The sequence below is a fragment of the Cebidichthys violaceus genome, unplaced genomic scaffold (assembly GCF_023349555.1).
Source record: "Cebidichthys violaceus isolate CVI_PGR_0920_01 unplaced genomic scaffold, fCebVio1.0.p SCAF_19, whole genome shotgun sequence".
In the NCBI taxonomy this organism is placed as follows: Eukaryota; Metazoa; Chordata; class Actinopteri; order Perciformes; family Stichaeidae; genus Cebidichthys; species Cebidichthys violaceus.
In genome coordinates this window covers 7,078,068-7,097,821 of record NW_027176361.1, presented here as the reverse complement: position 1 = coordinate 7,097,821, position 19,754 = coordinate 7,078,068, and the positions used below count along the sequence as shown (strand labels likewise).

General features: G+C 41.6%; 1 protein-coding gene across 2 annotated transcripts; it reads left to right on the top strand.

Moving 5' to 3' along the window:
- The first annotated feature begins 549 nt into the window (after positions 1 to 549).
- LOC137874612 (synaptopodin-2) lies at positions 550 to 19,708 on the top strand. Of its 2 annotated transcripts, XM_068713429.1 has the most exons (5): positions 550 to 710; positions 6,981 to 7,132; positions 8,219 to 9,009; positions 10,711 to 13,688; positions 17,677 to 19,708. In XM_068713429.1, the coding sequence occupies exons 1-5, from the start codon at positions 603 to 605 to the stop codon at positions 18,271 to 18,273; spliced, it is 4,626 nt and encodes a 1,541-aa protein (XP_068569530.1). In that variant the 5' UTR covers positions 550 to 602; the 3' UTR covers positions 18,274 to 19,708. The 2 variants fall into 2 exon arrangements, with proteins under 2 accessions (XP_068569530.1, XP_068569529.1); XM_068713428.1 differs by lacking the exon at positions 17,677 to 19,708 and having other exon boundaries at positions 10,711 to 15,802.
- Positions 19,709 to 19,754: the final 46 nt, after the last annotated feature.

The window sequence follows — 19,754 nt, the reverse complement described above, 5'->3', positions numbered from 1 at the left end:
TACAGACAAATCATATAGTGTATTTTTTTTAATTAAATGACAGGCAACACTCTATATCTATGCATGTTCTTTGCAGACTTTGATGATGAACTTTGAAGTGATGTTATTGTAGAAATTGCAGATTATGGAGAAAATAAACAAACAAGGATGAAAAAGGTGTGTAATCATTTCTTCTACAATAGCCTGAAAATAAGATGCGATCTCACAATTATGCATTAATACAAAATAATATTATCATGTTTGTATAATAGGTAATTAAAGACTGTATGTGGTTTATCCTTTGGATTAATATGCCTTTTATGGGTGTTTTCTGCAGACGTTGCAATGTAATGTTTTCACAGTATCATGTAGCTGTTCTTCCATGTTTGTTAGGATACCAATGCTCGAGTATGTTAACTTCAAACGCTTTCTATGACGAACCACCAGTTGCATGCAACGCCTGCAGGCGGGTCCTTGCGCCGTGACGTTTCTTGAGCGGGCTGGACTCAGATGATGGGGATTATACAGCGGTGTGGTTGAGGTGGTTTTTGCAAAGTACTGCTGGTCCGGCTGACAGCTCGATGAACGCGCTGTGGAGGTTTGGCTGAGGAGCTGTTCGCAGCATGGGCACCGGGGATTACATCTGCGTTACGCTGCGCGGTGGTGCACCCTGGGGGTTCTCCCTGAGGGAGGGAGACGGGGACACCTACAGACCTTTCTTAGTCTCCCAGGTATCTATATCTTTATTTATGTCTCTGCCAATCTGTTGGATGATACATTTATTGTTAACACTGAGTTATCATATTCATAATTGTTGGTATTACTATCTGATAATTCTGGGCTCTCACTGCAAAAATAATACAAATAGCCTAATGAAGATTTCATAGGATAAATCCCATAAATTCTCCAGTTTGGATCACAAGTACCATACCTATATGGCATCTGTTGTTATCGAGTTTTGTTGAGTAATGCAGTTGATGCAACCCTGATGGGAGTGAATTTATTCGGAACAGTGCGTGTCGCTGCATTTTTGAGCGCGTTGGCTGTGTTTTGGTGCGAGATTCCTCGGGACCCTTATATGGTCAAGGCCAAGAGAGAGTGTGAAGCTGAGGGCAGTGTGATCTGTTATCACTCACAAAGACTTCAGCAAGAAAGCCAAGGCATTGTTTGGACGAGTAACCAACCTGAAGAGTGAAATGTGGCTGTTTTGCTGGAATACCAATGCAAACAAACAAGAAAAGTCAGCAAAAACTAACCTGATGTCACTTTAGAATAACATTCAAATAGAGAGGAGGGTAAGCAAATCGTAGCTTATGCTCTAACTGCTTTGGCTCCATAATATTTGTTTAGCCTGATAGTATGGTAATAAACCTTATAGGTAAAATAAGTAGACAATTGCATCTGCCCTGTGATGAAGCTACTTTTCTTTTGATGCAGGCATATTGACAGACATGACACAACATTTTATCTCCGTATAGACAGATAATTGTTCGTTGCATTAGGTTATTATTTGCACAGAAGGTGTGTGTCAATTCTTCATACTTTTGCCCGTCTGTCACAAGTGTTATGTCTTGCAATGTGCAACTGTTTATATCAATAAATAATATAAAATGCAATTCAGTTCATAGTCAGCTGTGGTGACTTGATTCACACACCAGGATTTTGCTAGTAGTCTTTTTGACATACTGTTGATTTTTACCAGCTTTCTGGGTGCATTCATTCATTTCATAAACTGTAGAACAGCATATCCTCTGGACTACAGTATCTGCCATGCTATATTCATTCTATCTATAATGTATTGCGTTTGTGCGTTTGCATAAATAAACTCCAAATAAATTAGGTAACATGCAGAAGTTTTATTGCACCTTGTTCAAATAGAAATGTCCGATTAATTAAGATGTCAAATAGAGTCTAATTAATGCAGACATATAGACAGATGTTTCAAGATTACCTTTAGGTACTTTTCCAGTGACATTGATGTGCACTGAGAGAGGTAAAAGTGCCTTTCACTTTGAAGAGCTGCTGAGACTCTATATATGGTATAGCAGTGCATGTTTGCAAGTGCTCAAGCTGTACAGATCCCTATCAACTTGTCCTCCATGTGGTGAACATGTAAATGTTTTTGTTAAGCTGCATTCCTGCGACATCAAAGCGCCACCAGAAGAGTGCACTCCGAAATCATCAATAGATCATTCCAAAGACAGACACTTAACACGTTTCAAACAATCGAGGCCACAGTTCTGACGTTCATTTGTGACTTGTTATTTAGCTTTTTTTGTATGAATATAGATATTATGATTGCATTTGTAGCCAATAAATAGTCTCTTCAATTGAGCAAGTGGATACAATCGCTAAATTGTTTCTTGCATTTAGTGAGTGACTTATATCAGAAAAAAATATAAATGGAAATTGTTTGATACTGCACTGTAGGTCTCTGTTGAAATAGTTTCCCCATGTTGTATGATAAACAAAAGGACATAAAGACAATCACAAATGTAGCATGCAGACAACTTCAACATCCAATCATCATTTTTAAACAAACTAATTCAAGTAGATTCACAGCAACCTTCCAAGCTTGTTCATTTTCGTATCTGCACATATTTCACAAAGTCTTGACCACACAAAAAACCAGCAGTGAATGTCTCCGTCCTTTTCCCCATATGGAGGAATGCCCCCTACTTCTAATGTTTCAGTGTTGATTCTCTCTTGAAACTTTACTGTCTAATTTGAGACATAAATGAGGTGTTTAGAGTAGTGTAGCCTCCAGTCTTGTGAATACTCTGCATTTAAGTGTTGGCCTAATGAAGTGAAGCAGCTATAGGATGCTTATGCCTTGGTGTAGGGATCTGGGTTTTTCGGTCCACCTCATCTGGAAGGCATAACTCGAAACCTCCAAACTCTTCTTGAGGGAAGAGGGACCAAGAGAGAGCCTAGTCTGTTAGTTAAAAGTCAAAAAAGCAAACATACCAGGATCATGACAAATACTCTTAGGCCAGAGGCTCTCCTGTGTCCGATAAAATGTGTGTTTTTTAAAGCTTCTGTTGAATGCAGTGGATACTGTGTTTTGTTTCTTGAGAGAAAGTGATTGTTCAGTGTACTGACAGGCAGCACAGTGTAAGGGCACGGGGTATCCACTCCGTAAAGGTTCTGTCCATATAAGGGAGGCAGTATTTTTCTTCTTCTTTGGAGTCCTGGCCTGAGTACAAAGTGGATGAGGTCACTTTATTTTTAAAGCTACAGAAACTACACAATACAAGATTGTGTGATAGATGACAAACAAATACAATATCAAAACTGAGAAAAACAGGAACAATTTATGATTGACTGGAAATAGTTTTTGTCTCGTTTTGGATGTATTAGCAAACGTGAATAGGCTTATTTGTACAGATATACCAAAAAAATGAATTGCTTGAATCCTACCAACCAGAACAGGAGACATTTTGGTCTCCTAATTACTCAGGTATGCCATCTTGGTATGTGGAATGTCATCATGCATCAGATCAGTTTCAGAGCACTGAATGACAAAGCAAATCTTAATGCAAGCCTGAAACTTATCAGAGATTATACTAATATGAACTAATCCAAATGTTATCCATATTGCATTTAATTATACTACATGTAGCTAGTAATACAAGTCCTCTTCCTCTGCCTGGGTTAACTTGCCCTTTACGGAGCAAAATGGGCTCTTGTTGACGATTTTTCAGTCCTAATAGTTCACCATAGGAACCTTATTAAGCTGCTAAGTAATCAGCAAAATGCCATTGCTTCATTCAGCCAGTGCTGTTTTCCCAGAATAAACAAAGTGTTTCACGGCTCCTTCCATTACTGCAGTTTTTGGCATTGTGTTTTTCAGCAAAACATCTACACCCTGGTCCCGGGAGAAAGCATTGACCTCAGATGATGACTGTGCTAGTTTTTCCACTTTTCTATTTCACATCATCAAAACAAATTAAGACCAGTGCTCCAACTGCTAAATATTTTGAGGATATAGTTGCAGTGTTTCTTGCTCTGAATGCTCTTTTCTAGTGCCAGCCAAAGTGAGATCAAGCTGGACTTCGATGTGACTCACCAACAGCCTTGTATTTTAGCTTTGTGACAAAGCATTTTTCAGTCAACCCAACAGGGGTTTTGTGGTTTATTTATTTTCAGAAGCCATAAAGGAGGTGCAACAAAATAAAAAAATTGCCAAATTTGTATACACTTTTTTCTCTGGACAGTGACAGAAATACCCGTTGCAAAATATAGACATGTACAAATTTAGTTTGATCCTGTTATGTTTCATTAATAAATCATAATAACTTGTATATAATTGATAGTGTTATCAATGTGGTTTGCATCATATATATGTAGGCTTCAAAATACATTTACTTCCCAAAACCAAAATTAAGAAACGTCTGGGCAAATTCGCCTCAGCTCAAATGAAAGTAAAGAATAAATAAAGGGAACTGCAACTCTTGTATAAACACTGTACTACAATATAATTCAGCATAATGCAATACAATTTATTTGCAATAAGTTGGAAATTGTTGGCAGGGGAAGTGAAAATCAGCTAGTAACTACATCTGCCACAATTTCTTTGTTCTACATATCACTTATGAAAATAACTTTTTTGTACATATAAATGTAATAAACTCAAGCAAATGAACTGAACTCTCTAGCCCTCGACATGTTTCTCCTCGAAGACCAAAGAAGAATACGCGAAAGACTAAAGACACTAAATGTAATTATTGCTACCTGTAAGGCAGCTGGAAAATATTTCCCTTAAATGTAAAAACATAATTGCTTAAAGCTGTGAAGGCCGGGAACCGCCGGGAGCTCTGTGGACACATTATGCAGTCCCGTATTTCCTGTGATTTTCTGTTGTGTTGAAGCCTATTAAATAGATCATTTGAAAATGGGCAACCCAGGATAACAAGGGCATATAATGTAGTCTAATTGTGGCCCAACATGATGTCAGCAGTAAATTCTGCTGATCAGGGCAATGGCATTTTTGGGAAGCACTTTATTTGAAAAATCTGGCCAACATCATTTATGTTCTCCTCTTCTGGCACCTCCAGCAGTTGTTTGCTATCCATTCCTGCAGCAAGACAATAGACAGTGTTTCTATTTACAAGCAGCATGTGACAAACAAGAACGACACACTCGGAGGTATTTGCCTCCTGTGAACATTGCCTGACTGACTGTGTATCTTTGTGACGCGAGGAGAGACAACGACAAATGTTTCCCCTCCTTTTTCGGCGCACGAGTGGCCGCTGTGCACGGCCCTGCAGACAAACCATCCTCCCTGTAATGAGGTGTCCCAACACACAGGCACACAGGCTGCCTTATAGGGCCTGCTTGCACACCGTTAACTCTTAAAAACTCAGGCATGGAGTCTGAAGGTTACCAGCTCTATAAATGTACTTATAAAATACTTTGTGTGCATAGAAAGTAGGCTCATTTCATTGCCTCAGACTTATTTGCTTACGGTTCTGTAAAAAGAAAAGAAAAGCAGGAACCGCAGTCTTTCCCCATGTTTATGTTATGTTCACACAGAGATTCTCTTCCTCCAGCAGTGAAGGATGTGTGTGTGTGTGTGTGTGTGTGTGTGTGTGTGTGTGTGTGTGTGTGTGTGTGTGTGTGTGTGTGTGTGTGTGTGTGTGTGTATGCATTGCCATCTAGTGACAAGATTGTTTTACTGCAAGTATCTAAAGTTGGACGCATGTCAAAGGAGATAATAGTGAAGAACGACTGTTTGGCGTGTTGTTGTTTTTTTTCCTTGTCTAACTTTATGACAATAACAAATGCAAAACAAGCAATGCATGAGAAATTCACATAGACTCTCTGTGGGTAGAGTTGTTGAAATAAGCAGGGAGATGGATACGTTTTGAAATGAGCATAGCAGTTCCACAATCTATGTGGATGCTGCTTGCCAGGAAGGTTTTCTGGGTAACAGCAACTTTGACACAAGAAACTTAGAAGACTGTATTTGTAGTGATAATGTAATGAAATATTGAAATGTGTGGCAGCAAAGGGGCATTTGCATAATCAATGGGTAGAATAGCACGGCCGTTTACTTGTGCTCAGTGTTAAAGGTTAACCTGTATTGACTCTGATGTATCATACAGCAACAACACTGTACATTTATGGGGTATTTTTTGTTATTAAATCCTCTTTTTAATGAACCATTTTACAGGCCTCTGGAACCAATTACAAAGGAATGAATCCATCAGTCATTAGTTTAACTGTATACAGAGGTGCCTTTAAATGTGTCTGTGCAAAACTGGCCTGCAGCAATTTTATGCAGATGCATGGTTAACATACAAGGTAGAACTGGCACTTTATTATCATTGTTCATCTTACCTATGTCTTCGATATCAGTGATTGTACATTTCAGTGTGAATTATGCAAATTATTGCTTGCCTCGACAGTGACTTGTTGATCACATACTTATTTTCCAAATATTTTGAATTAATTTGTGCAAAAGGCCAAACCTTTCTGTTTTATGAACATTATTATTATTATTTGCAGGTGGACTCAGTTCACTTAAAAAAACAGTTGTCCTATCGCTTTCCAGGAAAAAATGAATTTGTGACACTGGCTTGGAGAGAAGTTTCTGATTTAAGACCTTAGTAGCTACTTTTCAAACATTTCAAAGATGATGTATTGTTATTGCTATGACACAGCTTGGCACTGTCAAACCCGGGCTGTTTGTGAGGGTGAGAGGCCAATTCTCACACCTGAGGCATTCCCACTTTCCAGCTGGTCTAGATCTTTATCTAAGGAAGTGCATTTGTGTTTGTGGGTGTCTCTAGCCCTGCCTATGTCTTCAATATCAGTGACTTAAGTTGTACATTGTAGTGTGAGTCGTGCAAATTGTTGCTTGACATTAACTTGTTGAGCTGAGGTTACTGTACCTGATGTAGACGCTCTGATGCTGTTCGTGAAGATGATGTTTACTCATGATGATGAACACTGACCTGTATTTTTTAGCCTCTTTACTAAGATTTTGTCTTCCACAGGCAGAAGAAGGGGGTCGTGCCTTCCTTGCCGGAGTGCGAGAAGGTGATGAGGTGGTGTCACTCAACGGAGAGCCATGCGCTGATCTCACATTGTTACGAGCCTTTTCGCTCATCGACACGTCGATCGACTGTCTGCAGCTTCTTGTCAAAAGGTAGGGCCACATGTGAGATTAATGACAGTGAAGTGGTACTCTGTACATCTAGTATCTGTGTATCGCAAGCCATGCAGTACTGGAAGGTTCTTGGCATTCGCAACAGCAGTGCAAAACTAATTATTGCACCACTGTATTACCATTTAGATGGCATGTTGTTTTATGACCTGTGCCCTTTTGCATTGCTTAGTGAACCAACGACTGTCTGTGTATTATGTGCGTTCATGTCTGTGTGTGAATTAGCGAGTTAATGCTGGTCAGTAGTGCTGACCTTCAAACCGGCTTGGCCAAGGCGCTACAGATCTGTGTGTGTGTGTGAATGACATGCAGCTGCTCAGCCATTACTCAGTGGGTATTGCCAGTGTGTTTATCAGGCTGACATGTCCTCAAATATTGCTGCATATGCCTCAATGTGCCCACATTTAAACTGCAGAGGGACATTTATATAGCAGGACTATAAGCACAGTGCAGGATCGCTTCTCCGACTACGTGACCACAGAATCTGAATGACCTCAACTTGTAGCTATCAAAATGTATTATGATATGTCAGAGAAAATGAGTACTCACTGAGGTCTAATCAACTTAAATTTAACAATTGCAGTCAGAGGTAATGACATTCTGTTATGCTATTCCTTGCTGCCCTTGAAAGTGGAAATTAGACCGAGCGATGCTGAAACGTGATTACTTTCCTCCTCAGTGACCTGACCCTTTCATTTAACTTGCTGCATGAAGATTAAATCTACTTGTTTACTTTGACAACTTCACCAGTGGGAGACGAGCTTTACTTCCTCAACTATCCTCAGTGTTAATGTATTTCTTATTCAAATGGTATTGTTAATGTGTGGACATCACACCTTTTTATAAAAAGGAAAAATTGAAAAAAAATTGATAAAAAAATCATCATTGAGACTTTGTATTAAACTGAAAAGTCACTTATCTTTAAATGCAGTTGTTCGAAAGGCCAATGCCTTGTTTGAATAACTTATATAATAATAATAAGAGGTGACCTTTTGATCAACGATGGTTACTGAACAAAGAAATGTTGCTCCACTTACTCATTCCTCATTCTCCCCTTTCCTCTGAAAGATACTGCACCATCCCCCCAGAAGAATCTGAATCAGAAGAGACATACTGTGGTGGGAGAGACTCCTCTGGTGAGGCTTTAAAGAGCACCACCCTTCACATCTTTACCCCAAAGCACAGGTCCCAAAGCCCAAGGGAACTCTACATTTCTGAGTCTCAGGATGAGGCCTACTATGGGTTGGGCAGCGACACAGAGTTTCACAAGGAACCCCAGCTGCTTTACACCCAGCTACATGTTCCATCATCTGGTAATGGGAGAGACCGGGACCATGACTTTCAGGAAAATGACGGAGAAGGACGGCAGTGCTTCTCCCCTGGGAACGTGGTTGAGCTCCAGGTGTCCCTGTCTGAGCAAACCTTGGATGATGTGGGCTGCACCTCTCTTGGGAGTGCTCATGGGATAGACGGGGAGCTCTCAAACAAAGAGACTGTTGACATGATCCACACCACCACTGTGTCACACCATGTACCGTGTTCTGTCAGACAGCCACTCGGCCAGCATGGAGTGGTGCTCAGCTCTCCTTCAATGCTGGGGCAGGTGGAGGTCATTTTGCAGCAGCCAGCAGCATCAGGAGCAGGGAGGGGCCTCCTGAGTGTGGGTGGCCCCAGGGTCAGTGGAAGTGTTGGATCCCAAAGTGAAGGAGAAGAAGGGGGAGGGCACTGCGAGGGAGTTCCTGGGTCTTTCACTGTCTCTTTTGAAATTCCCTCAGAAGAGGCGACACCAGCTGAAGAGCACGACTCTGATTCTGAGGGGGATCAAGACAAACCCAACAAGCATCGGGCAAGACACGCCAGTAAGTACCTATGTACTATTTCCATGGATAATACTCTCTGGTGTGCATTCTTTCTTTGAGTGTGCATAATAATGACCTATTCCTTAAGGGGGATCTGCATGCTAATAGGTCAACAGTAAATTGCATTTGTCAACAACATGTGTGCATTCCAAAGCCTGATGTCCAGTGTGTGTGCTCCTCAAAATAGTGTGTGTTTCCCACTGCAGTTGGAGGAGGGTCCTCATTCCTTCAAATGGAAGCACATACTTCCGGGTCAAACCTGAACTACAACAGAATCAAAGGGATAGTACCGAGGCACAGTCAAGAAAGAATAGCAACAGTTTACAAAAAATTAAAGAATCAAACGAAAAAAAGTTTAATTGATCACATGTAAGAAGCTACTAAAATCTATAAAACTGTTGAAGTATCCATTTGAAGAGGCTTGGTGATAATACTGAGGCGCTCCTCTGAGCTGTGTAGAAGACATAAATATAACACCAGCACGCTGATGATGCCTGCAGAAGTGGCCCTTTGACAGACACCAGCATGTGCTCCCCTAGCCCGTTACCTGATCCTTTCAAACTGGGTGCTTTAACTGAGCTAAAAAAGTGAGTCCGTTGCTCACTCCCGCTGGCTCCTCCACCTTCAGGTTTGTCTTGCAGGAATATGAAAAAGAAAGCAAATGTATTATTTTATTTCAGCCTTGCATTGTTGGATGGTTTGAGAGTGGCTTTGTTGTGTGATTTCTGTTATCGTATTGGCCTAACTGTCGGCAAATGTGACAGATTTAAGAAGAACAGAAGGGTTTAGTGGACTGCTTGTGAACTTACAGATAAGGACTGGTAATGATACTCTGGTCCTGGTCATTTTATTGCATGGAGGTTTTCCTTTAATCTTTCTCAGGTCCTATTCCGGGCTTCTTTATGAAGAAGAACTGATTTAATGGTTATTGTCTTTGGACAAATGAGGATGTTAGACACGCGTCAGAGGATTTAACTATTGCTTCATGGATTGATGTTTTATATTCAACTGAATGAGAAAATTGTGAAAATACACTAAGAATGTGATGGAATCAGTTAATAGCTCAGCTCATAGCATATTTGTTGTGTGTTTGGATCAGTTCAACCACAGTGCATACAGTATAAATCGTTTATTAGTCTATAGTTATTTCTGCTTTTCATGTGAACATTGAATGTATTTTTAAAACGTATTGCAGATTTTTTTTTTTTTTTACAGAAGGTTGATATTAGCATAATGTTATATGCTGAAGTTAATTCCTGGTGCCTTGCTTAACTTGTTTCGAAACTTAATTTGTCATCTGTCAACCTGTTATTTGTGCAAGGTCTATTTTTACTCTGCAGATGAGTGATAAACCAAAATGGGTTTACATGATGAAATTTACTGACTGACATTCAGGATGGGCTTATTTCGAAAAAAATATTTCAACAGTGATAATTTAAAGTAATTTAGTCATCTTCAATTACATGATTAATGCAGATACAGTGTGTAAGTTCTGCCTTGAAGTTGTTCTTGTTATCAAAAAGCTGGAAAGTAAAAAAAACAATAATTTCTAATGGAGACATAAAAAAGCAAGCAGATAATAGGATTTGTGTTGATTGTAACTGTTTTTTATGTATACCTATAATGTCAGGTGACGCACTTATTTGGATTCCCCAATGTAGGAGCATTTATTCTAAACACTGAACTCTCTTCTCTACACAGGGCTCCGGCGCAGCGAGAGTCTGTCTGAGAAGCAGTTGAAAGAGGCCAAGTCCAAATGTAAACGCATTGCTCTCCTTCTAACGGCTGCTCCGCCCAACCCCAACAACAAGGGGGTGTTGATGTTCAAGAAACATCGGCAGAGGGCCAAGAAATACACACTTGTGAGCTACGGCACAGGAGAAGACGAACCAGAGTACAGCGACGAAGACGACGAGGAAAACGAAGACGAGAAACAAGAAACCCATGCTGTTGAATTTACCCTTGTGGCTCCAAACGGTTCTGAAATAGACAAGCATTTCCTCACTAATGCCCGCAGTAGCAAAGGTGTGCTAACTATCAATTGGGACAAGGGTCTCCTTGAGATTGAAAGGAACCTGAACAACCAAGCTGAGATGGAATGTTTGCCTGAAACCAAGGGCAAGGGTGCCGTAATGTTTGCCCAACGGCGTCTAAGGATGGATGAGATTTCAGCTGAACATGACGAGCTTAGGCGTCAGGGGATTCCCGTGGAAGGAGTGTCGATGGTTGAAAAGAAGACAGAAGAGCACTCCTACATGCAATCCACAACAGAGGGCCAAGCTTACATGGATGTAAATATACACCAACAAAGCCAACACCAACAACAGTCCCAACAATATCAGGAACAGCAGTACTATGAGCAACAACAGAATTACCAACAACAACAACAACAACAATATCAACAACAGTATCAGCAGCAACAGTATGAACAACAGCAATATCAACAACAACAAATGTATCAGCAGCAGCAGCAGCAGCAAGAATATCATCAAGAGCAACAGCAAATGCAGCAGTATTCTACAAACATCAATGGCACAGTCCAACATCAAACCAGTGAAATGCAGAGTACTTTCAGCAATCGTACTGCAAAGCCATTTTCAGTAGAAAACATGCCGGCTACTTCTTATTCACCCACGATGATTGGGACCAATCAAGATTTTGTGGGCCAAGGAGAGCAGATAGCTTCCCGGGATGAGCGCATTTCTACCCCTGCAAGTCGGACTGGTCTTTTGTCGGACGCAAGGAGAAGAAATGCTGGCAAGCCTATGTTCACATTTAAGGAAGCGCCAAAAGTATCGCCAAACCCAGCACTGCTAAACCTCCTCAACAGAAAGGATAAGAAGTTGGGATTTGAGTCAGGACCTGAGGAAGACTACCTTAGCCTTGGGGCTGAGGCTTGTAATTTCTTGCAGTCTCAACGAATTAAACAAAAGGCACCTCCACCAGTAGCTCCAAAGCCTGTGATCAACCCCAACTCTCCTCCTTGGTCGCCACAGATAGAAGTGACCAATCAGGACATGCCTCAACAAGCTGAAAATAGTGTATCCACACCTGCTGTAGCCCCCACCACAGAGACTACCCCTGCTCCAGAACTAGAGCCAACCCCAGCACCTGCCCCTGAGCCCTCTACCCCTCCAGCCCCCCAGGAGACTCCTGCCAGCACCACCACAGAGGAACAGCACACATGGACTCCCCTGGAGCCTGAATCTCAACCACAGCCTCTGCAAGTGACAGCTCAGGAGGAAAATAGTCATATAAATTCTACCCTGCAGCCTGAGCCTGCTCCTGTTCCTAGCTGGGCTCCAGCACCAACCCAAGCACAATATCAGCCATCTACCAGTTCTTGGCATCCAGCTCAAGTGCAGTCCCAGGAACCACCTCATAGTCAGTCCCCACCACAGCCACCTTGGATGACACGACAACCTTCTCAGACCCAAGCACAGCCTCAACCCCCCACAAGTACTTGGACGCCTCAAATTCAGCCATCCTGGACTCAGCCTCAAGGGCAAGCACAGGCCCAGACCCAAGGTCAGCCATGCTGGACTCAGCCTCAAGAGCAACCACAGTCTCATCCACAGGTTCAGCCACCCTGGGCACACTCACATGAGCAGCCAAATCTGCAGCAAATGCAACCAACCTGGGGTCAACCTCAAGAACCAATGCAGCAGCAGCCCCAGACCCCATGGGCACAGCCATCACAAACAGACTCTCAGCATCAACCACCATGGGTGCAACAACCTCAGCAGAAATCCCAAGCACAACCTCCTTGGGCTCAACAGGTTCAGCCAGAATCCCAGCCACAGCCGCCATGGGTTCAGCCACCACAGCATCAGGCTCCACAACAAGCATGGTCACAGGCCCAAGAGCCAGGTCAGCCCCAACCACCGCAAGCGCCAGGTCAGCCCCAACCACCGTGGGTCTCACCTCAGCCTCAACAGCAGCCTTTAATTAATACATGGCCTCCATCACAAACTCAAGCCCAAGTTCAGCCACCTTGGATCCAAGCAGCCCAAGCACAACCCCCAGCGCAGCCTCAAGCCATTTTGAATCCATGGACGCCAGTACCTGCCCAGGCTCAGTCCCCTTCATCATGGGCCCAGCCCCCTTCAGAACATGGTCAGCACCCCATGAATTCTTGGGCCCCAGAGCAAAATCAGGCCCAACATCAACCACCTTGGGCTCAACCAGTTCCACCCCAGCCCACACCACAACCAAACTGGCAACAATCCCCTCCACCACAGCCACCAAAAAATACATGGCCTCCACCTCCGACACAACCTCAGGCACCTTTTAATGCTTGGGCACCACAGCCACAGCAAACGCCTGTGAATGTTTCCTCAACAAAGGGGAACACTCCGTCTCCAAAACCTTGGCATCCACAACAAAATGCCCCACACAATCGGACCCCTCCGCCTCCGCCACAGCGAATGCACTCTTTAACCATTGGTCAACGAGCTTCATCACCTATCAACCCAATGGCCAGTGTCTTAAACCCATCATCCCAGGGTTCAGTTTTTGGGATGCCAACCGTCAGAGGGAAAGGAGCCGATATGTTCGCCAAGAGGCTGTCTCGTATGGAGAAATTTGTTGTGGACTCTGAGACTGTACAAGCAAACAAGACTAGCCGGTCGACATCACCAGTTGCTTCCTTACCGAATGAGTGGAAATATACACCCAACGTACGTGCTCCTCCTTCACGGGCATATAATCCTATTCTGTCCCCTTCTTACCCCCCAGCAGCAACAAAGCAGCCCCCTCCAAGTAGCCCTTTAGCCAAAGCCAATAAAAAAGGCAAAGACAAACAGAAGCCAACACCTAAACTCAATGTTATAGATGTTATGAAGCATCAACCCTATCAACTAAACTCCTCACTCTTTATCTTTGGCCCAGCAGCAGAGGCTGCCAAGCCCCCTGAACCTAAGCCAGACTGTTCACCTCCTAATCCACCTGTTGAAAACCAACCAATTAGATATGAGCAAATGGCCCTCACCCAGCCAGCTGGACCATTAAATGCCCCATACCCCCAGCCAGCTGGACCATTAAATGCCCCATACCCCCAGCAAGCCTATGGGATGCCAATGCAGCCCATGACGCATGATGCTCACTATCAGCAAAACCCAGCTAATGTTTATCCTCCCTCCAATACTTATCAGCACCCCCCTGGCAGTCCTTACCAGCAAGCATATAATCAACAAACATATCAGCAACCTGCCCCACCTGCTTATCATCCCCAAGCTCCTCAATCTCCAAACCATAGCTACCAACAGGCACCGCAGGCCCTTTACCAACCAGCCAATAGCCCTCCCTACTTGACACCTCCCTCAGTACCTTACCAGCCACAGCCTCCCAGTGTCTATGTTGCTCCTAGTTTTCCTGTAGCTGCAAGGCCTGAATCTGTAGCAGGTGGCACTGGAGCTGCTCCTAAACCCAAGTTCACAGCTAAAAAGAGCTCCGCTCAGGTTTGGAAGCCTACTGCAGTTGATGAAGAGTGATTCTGGTAGAATCATGATATGCTAGAGTCAAAGGGTTGGTGCTCCTGCAATCCACTTGCAAGTGGACTATTTTGAGCATATAAACTTGCTTTTGCAAGGTCTATATTTACATCCACCTGCTCTTGTCATTGTCATAGGACAGAGCTTGATGGTGGTCATAGTTTTAAGAACTAATACAAATGGCATTACAAACAAATAAGAACATAACAATAAGAGTGGGATGTAAGCATATCTTACGAGATACGAAGGAGCCCAAATTAACTTTACATGTTTATAAAGCATGTACATTTCAACATGTTTATCGGAAATTATGCATATGGATTCTTAATTCAAATGAATGTACTATTATGTAGGGGGGGAAAAGCTAAAGTCGTGGTGATATAAGAATGTAGGAGGGCAATATGCTCAGTAAGAATTGAAAGAAGGGTATGAGAGAAAAAATAAATCAGAAGTGAATGGTATCAGACAGTGACAACAGGAATTAGATTTTTGAAAAGAAGAAAATGCTTACTGTTTCCAATATTATTTGATAAACAAACAAACAAATAAACAGACAAAACAACTTAAATACAATCAAGTTGGATAACATAATTAACATAACAATAAAAATTAATGGCGAAGGGTCGGTCTTTGCAGTTTAATGATACCAACATGAAGGCAACATTTTCAATGTCAGTGATGTCAGAGTACAGATTATGTAACAACTCTGGAGTTTTAAGTGAAGGCTGGAGAATACTGCACTACTCCTTACAAAAAGTGGCAACTAGCCCTGACTTGAATTTCAAAAGTCAAATGAGTAAAGGATTTATTCTTCAGTGGCTCTCCCCAGTGTCTTGTCCATAGCACCCACTTAAGTGGGTTAGTTTTATTTCAAGCCTTTTACCAGCTGTTGCGTCATGTTAGGTACTATATTTAAACTGCCTTATAAGAGGGAGTGCTGAGGTCCAGGGATAGTAGGCTTGAATTTCAACTTAAGCCAGTAAGAGCTACTCAGGCCCTGATTGTATTTTCCCTGATAACAGAGAAAGATATAGTATTGGACACTCCCCTTCATATGGCTTCACTCTTCCATACATCTTCTCCCGCTATTGTATTATATAAATAGATGATAAATGATGTTAAAAAAAAAGAATTATTAAAAGAATATCCAGCCCAGTAATGTTCACAAATATATTGCTGGTACAGGGCTGCTTTTGTTCTTTATGTTCTTTTCTTTTTCCTTTTCCTTTGTGTGTTTCTCTTCATAGTGCCCTTTCTGTATGATTTCCTGCACTGCCATTATTAAAATGTATTTATCCTTGTTTGACTTTCCTTTCTTTTGTCCTTTTAGCATGCTCTTTGGGTTAATTACTATTCTTTTTTCTTTTCATCTTGCTGAATTTCACAACTTCTCCATTTTTATCATGAATACTGAGTTATTCCCTATTTTCTCAAAAAGAAAGAGCTATAAATCAGTCGGTTTATACTCAAGTACCATTATGTTAGACTAACTCCTATACCTATACCTACTATCTTTTTGCAAAGGTTGTGGTTAAAAATGTGTTTTCAATATCAACTTGAAAGAGCTTGTTAACATAAGCCAGAAACACCTCGTTATCCAAATCACCTACTTTTATAGCAGTTAACGTGAATGCTTGAAAAGTACATTCCTGCAGAATGACTAACTGATGATGCATTCATGAAGGATATTATTAGACTGGTGACTTCAAGGAATACAGGCGACCTCATTGGACAATTCTGGAGGACAAGTGAGTGGGCCACTGCTGAGTTGAGTCATGCATTTTTAGAAAGGACAGTTATTTGTTAAGTGGAAGTTTTGATATCTGTCCTTGGTTGGCAGATTTTTGCAGCTATATCTGGAGGAATTTGATTCCTACTTTACCCCCAGCTTTTCTGGTCTTTATGTCAGCTGTACTTGTTTTCAGTGCACCCTGACAGAGACATCTAAATGTTTGTGTGAGACATGAATCTATTTATGCAATACAATTGAAATAAAATAGAGACAAAATAATTACTCTAGCTTCAGAGAACACACAATAATGGTTTAGTTACATGTTAAATGTATGTTGATACTACTAAACTTTAGTATCTAATACTTATTATCTAATTTGTATTTAAAGAAATAACAGTTTACAGATTGTATACACATTTTCTACTCTCAAATGTTCTATTTAATAGACTTGGGACCCCAAATAAAACCGGTCCTTTCTGAGATATGTTCAAATTTGCATCATGATAGAAATAGACAATTTAAGGCATACTGTATGGTTATTTCATTAATTTTCTTCAGTAGAACAAAAACATATCCGTAGATCATCATCTAATCTGCTCGTCCCTTCTTGTGTCAGCTCTAATCCAGGATAACACTGCCAGAGGCATTTTAGGCCTACCAGATACCTGAGTCAGCAGATAATTTATTCCCCCTTTACTCATTCAGCTACAATTCTCTTTCTTCATGACAGCACTCTCGTCTGCTCTGTTCTTTAATTTTTTTGCAATCTCTTGCTCTCTGCAGATCTTACACATCTTCCGCCAGATGATGGCAGCACTGCCTTTTCTGCATGTCTGCCATTTCCAAAAGAATGTATTGTCAGAGACCATAAAGGGTACAGAGGTGCTTTGTCACTCCGCATAACCCTTTGCTGTCTAGGCATTCTAAGGGATATTTTAGTATTAGTTTAGTAAGTTGCACCATGTCCAAATCCAAATTTCCAAATCTAATTTTCATACTTTCAAGTGTTCAAGTGTTGCTGTACAGCAGAGTAGATCCAATAAAAACTAGATGAATGCAGCTTATTCTGGAAAGCCCATGTACTCCCATAATCCAGTTGTTCTGAGAAACAAGAGGGCATTCCACTATGTTTGGACAAATGCTAAAGCACTGGGTTGAGGAGGCTTACTGTGGAATGGATAGTTAAGTCCACAATAAGTTAAAAATAATACGTTTACTAGAGTTTGTAACAGTTCATTCATTTTGCTGGCTATTTCAGATCTTTACATTGTTTTACAAAGTTATACTAAGAATAAAACAGAATAAAATGAAACATTAAATCCAAAATTAGAGTATTACAGCATCTAAAAGACATGTGTTGTCAAAGAGCTACTCTATTTTCCTTTGTTTTCCAAGCTGCATGAATTCTTACTAAAATAAACATGTCTGGATCTTTCTTTACAGTTACTTGGCAGGAGCTCCCTTTCCCCACCAGCCAGAGTACCATCCACGGGCCAGAACACAGCTTCGGCTTCTTCTTCTCCCAAGCCTCCTGCTCGGGCCTCCACAACCCCCCCAGCAAGACAGGCATCCTGGCTACAGAAAGGCCGCAAACCACTTATGCCCTGGGAGGCCGCCTCCCGCCATCCCCTGGGCCTGGTGGATGAAGCCTTTGCTTTCCAGAACCTCCAGCAAAGCCTAGCCACAAATGTCCGCTTGGCAGCCCAGCGCAAAATGTTGCCTCACCCGCCAGCAGAGTGGAAGGCCAGGGTGTCTTACGAAGCCCAGCAGAATACAGGCGGCCAGACTTGGAGCCAGAGTCGAAGCGGCAGTGAGAGTCGAGCTCCGCTGCCATCATTTGGGTCTCTAACAAGAAGCACTGTCTCCGCCCCTGACCATCATGCTGATTACAGGTCTCTGCCCAGACAGTGGCAGCCTCAGAGGTCAGTTACACGGGCAAACATGGGGCCCCCAGTGTCCTCCTCAGAGTTTAAGAGGCCCTTGGGAAAACCAACTTACAAGTCTGTGTACACCAGCAACACTTGGAGTTGGAGGCGATAGAATACCTGTGTGACCTTTCAATAGAAGAAGACACTCCCAAGTTTCATTGATTCCATAAAACATTTAAGTACATTTCCTTTTTTAACTCATATATATTATAACAAGCAATACTATGGTAAGTGAGGAGAGTGAGCTGGAAAGATTGCTAGAATTCTTGTGGTTCGGATACTATTGTTTCTTTTAATTCTTTATGCTTTTTGCTGTTAAATATCTAGTATATACGATTTTAGATTGAATCTAATGAATGCCATAATGAAATGTGAAAAGGGATGATTACTCTCACAACATATGGAGACTGAAAAATAATTTCTCGAATATTCAACTGACAACTTTGTAGTTTGGTAAGTACACTGAAGGGGGCCTGGAAGTGAAGGCAACGAGTATGTTGCTTAGAACGAGTGTGAATAGACATGTTTAGTGCAAAAAAGTGGAGCGAATTCAGTGATTTGTAAAGTAACAGGATATCTGGAGAAAGCTGTAACTGTTGAGCTTTCAGAATATAGGACATGGTTTATTACTGTGTCTTGAGAAAAGAGATTTGTGAGGATGCAAAAAGGGAGAGAGAAACAGTGACCCCCAATTGTTTTGGGCTTGTGGATTTGTCATTCTCTTGGTTTAATTTTCTGCCGTGGATGTATGTATTTAGCATGCAGTGATTGTGCACTTTTTTTGCTGGTTTTGATTGATTTTCAGTCAAACAAATGACTACATTTGCAGTGTTTCCAGGTCAGCAAATAATTCCAGTGTCACAAAATCCAATTATTGATGCATTAGACAAGAGGCTTTAAAGGTTAGTGCTATAACTCAGCATGTTGTGTAAGCTCTAATAAGTTAGATTAATAGACTTATTTACCAGGTGGATTTTAATTAGTGCATTCGCATTTCACCACTAACTATGGGAGATGAGAAGCTGACTTTTTTTCTTTTGGGCACCTGAAATGAATTGGCCCATTCCAGTCATAGCTGGGTGTGAAATTTGAATTGAGGAATGTGGATTAGTCCTAATAATGACGACAATAAAATATTATTCTTGTTGATGGTAGGTTTACTGGGACTGGGAGAATTGCTTGTGGTATGTAATGGGTTTGTGGCTTGCGTTTGGTTTGGGCTTTTGCTATAGACTCCAAAGATTAAAGCTCGGTTAGTGTTTCCACAGAGAGTACATAATGTCCTAATGTGATTCTCACCAAGCAATCGCATGAACATGAATAAGATTTATCACACGCCATTGTGTCGGGCCTCAACTGACTCACTGAGCATCCTGACATACTGTATAGTGTATCTGTGATGGTTACACTGTATTGCTTCCATTCAGACACCTATTATGGTCATAATGCAATACCGTTAATCAATTTCTGCCTCAAACTATTTCAGATATGGATTCACATAAAGCCTGTTACAAAATAAACACAACCCGATACCACTATTTCACAAATTGCACTGTGTGTTTGTGCTCTTTGCTCTCTATTCCAAGCATGAAA

Bases quoted from the DNA above. Each gene is read 5' to 3' on its own strand.
- LOC137874612 (XM_068713428.1), top strand. From the start codon at position 603: ATGGGCACCGGGGATTACATCTGCGTTACGCTGCGCGGTGGTGCACCC. The intron at 7,133-8,218 runs GTAGGGCCACAT...TTCCTCTGAAAG, and splicing joins CTGCAGCTTCTTGTCAAAAG to ATACTGCACCATCCCCCCAG. The intron at 9,010-10,710 runs GTAAGTACCTAT...TTCTCTACACAG, and splicing joins GCATCGGGCAAGACACGCCA to GGCTCCGGCGCAGCGAGAGT.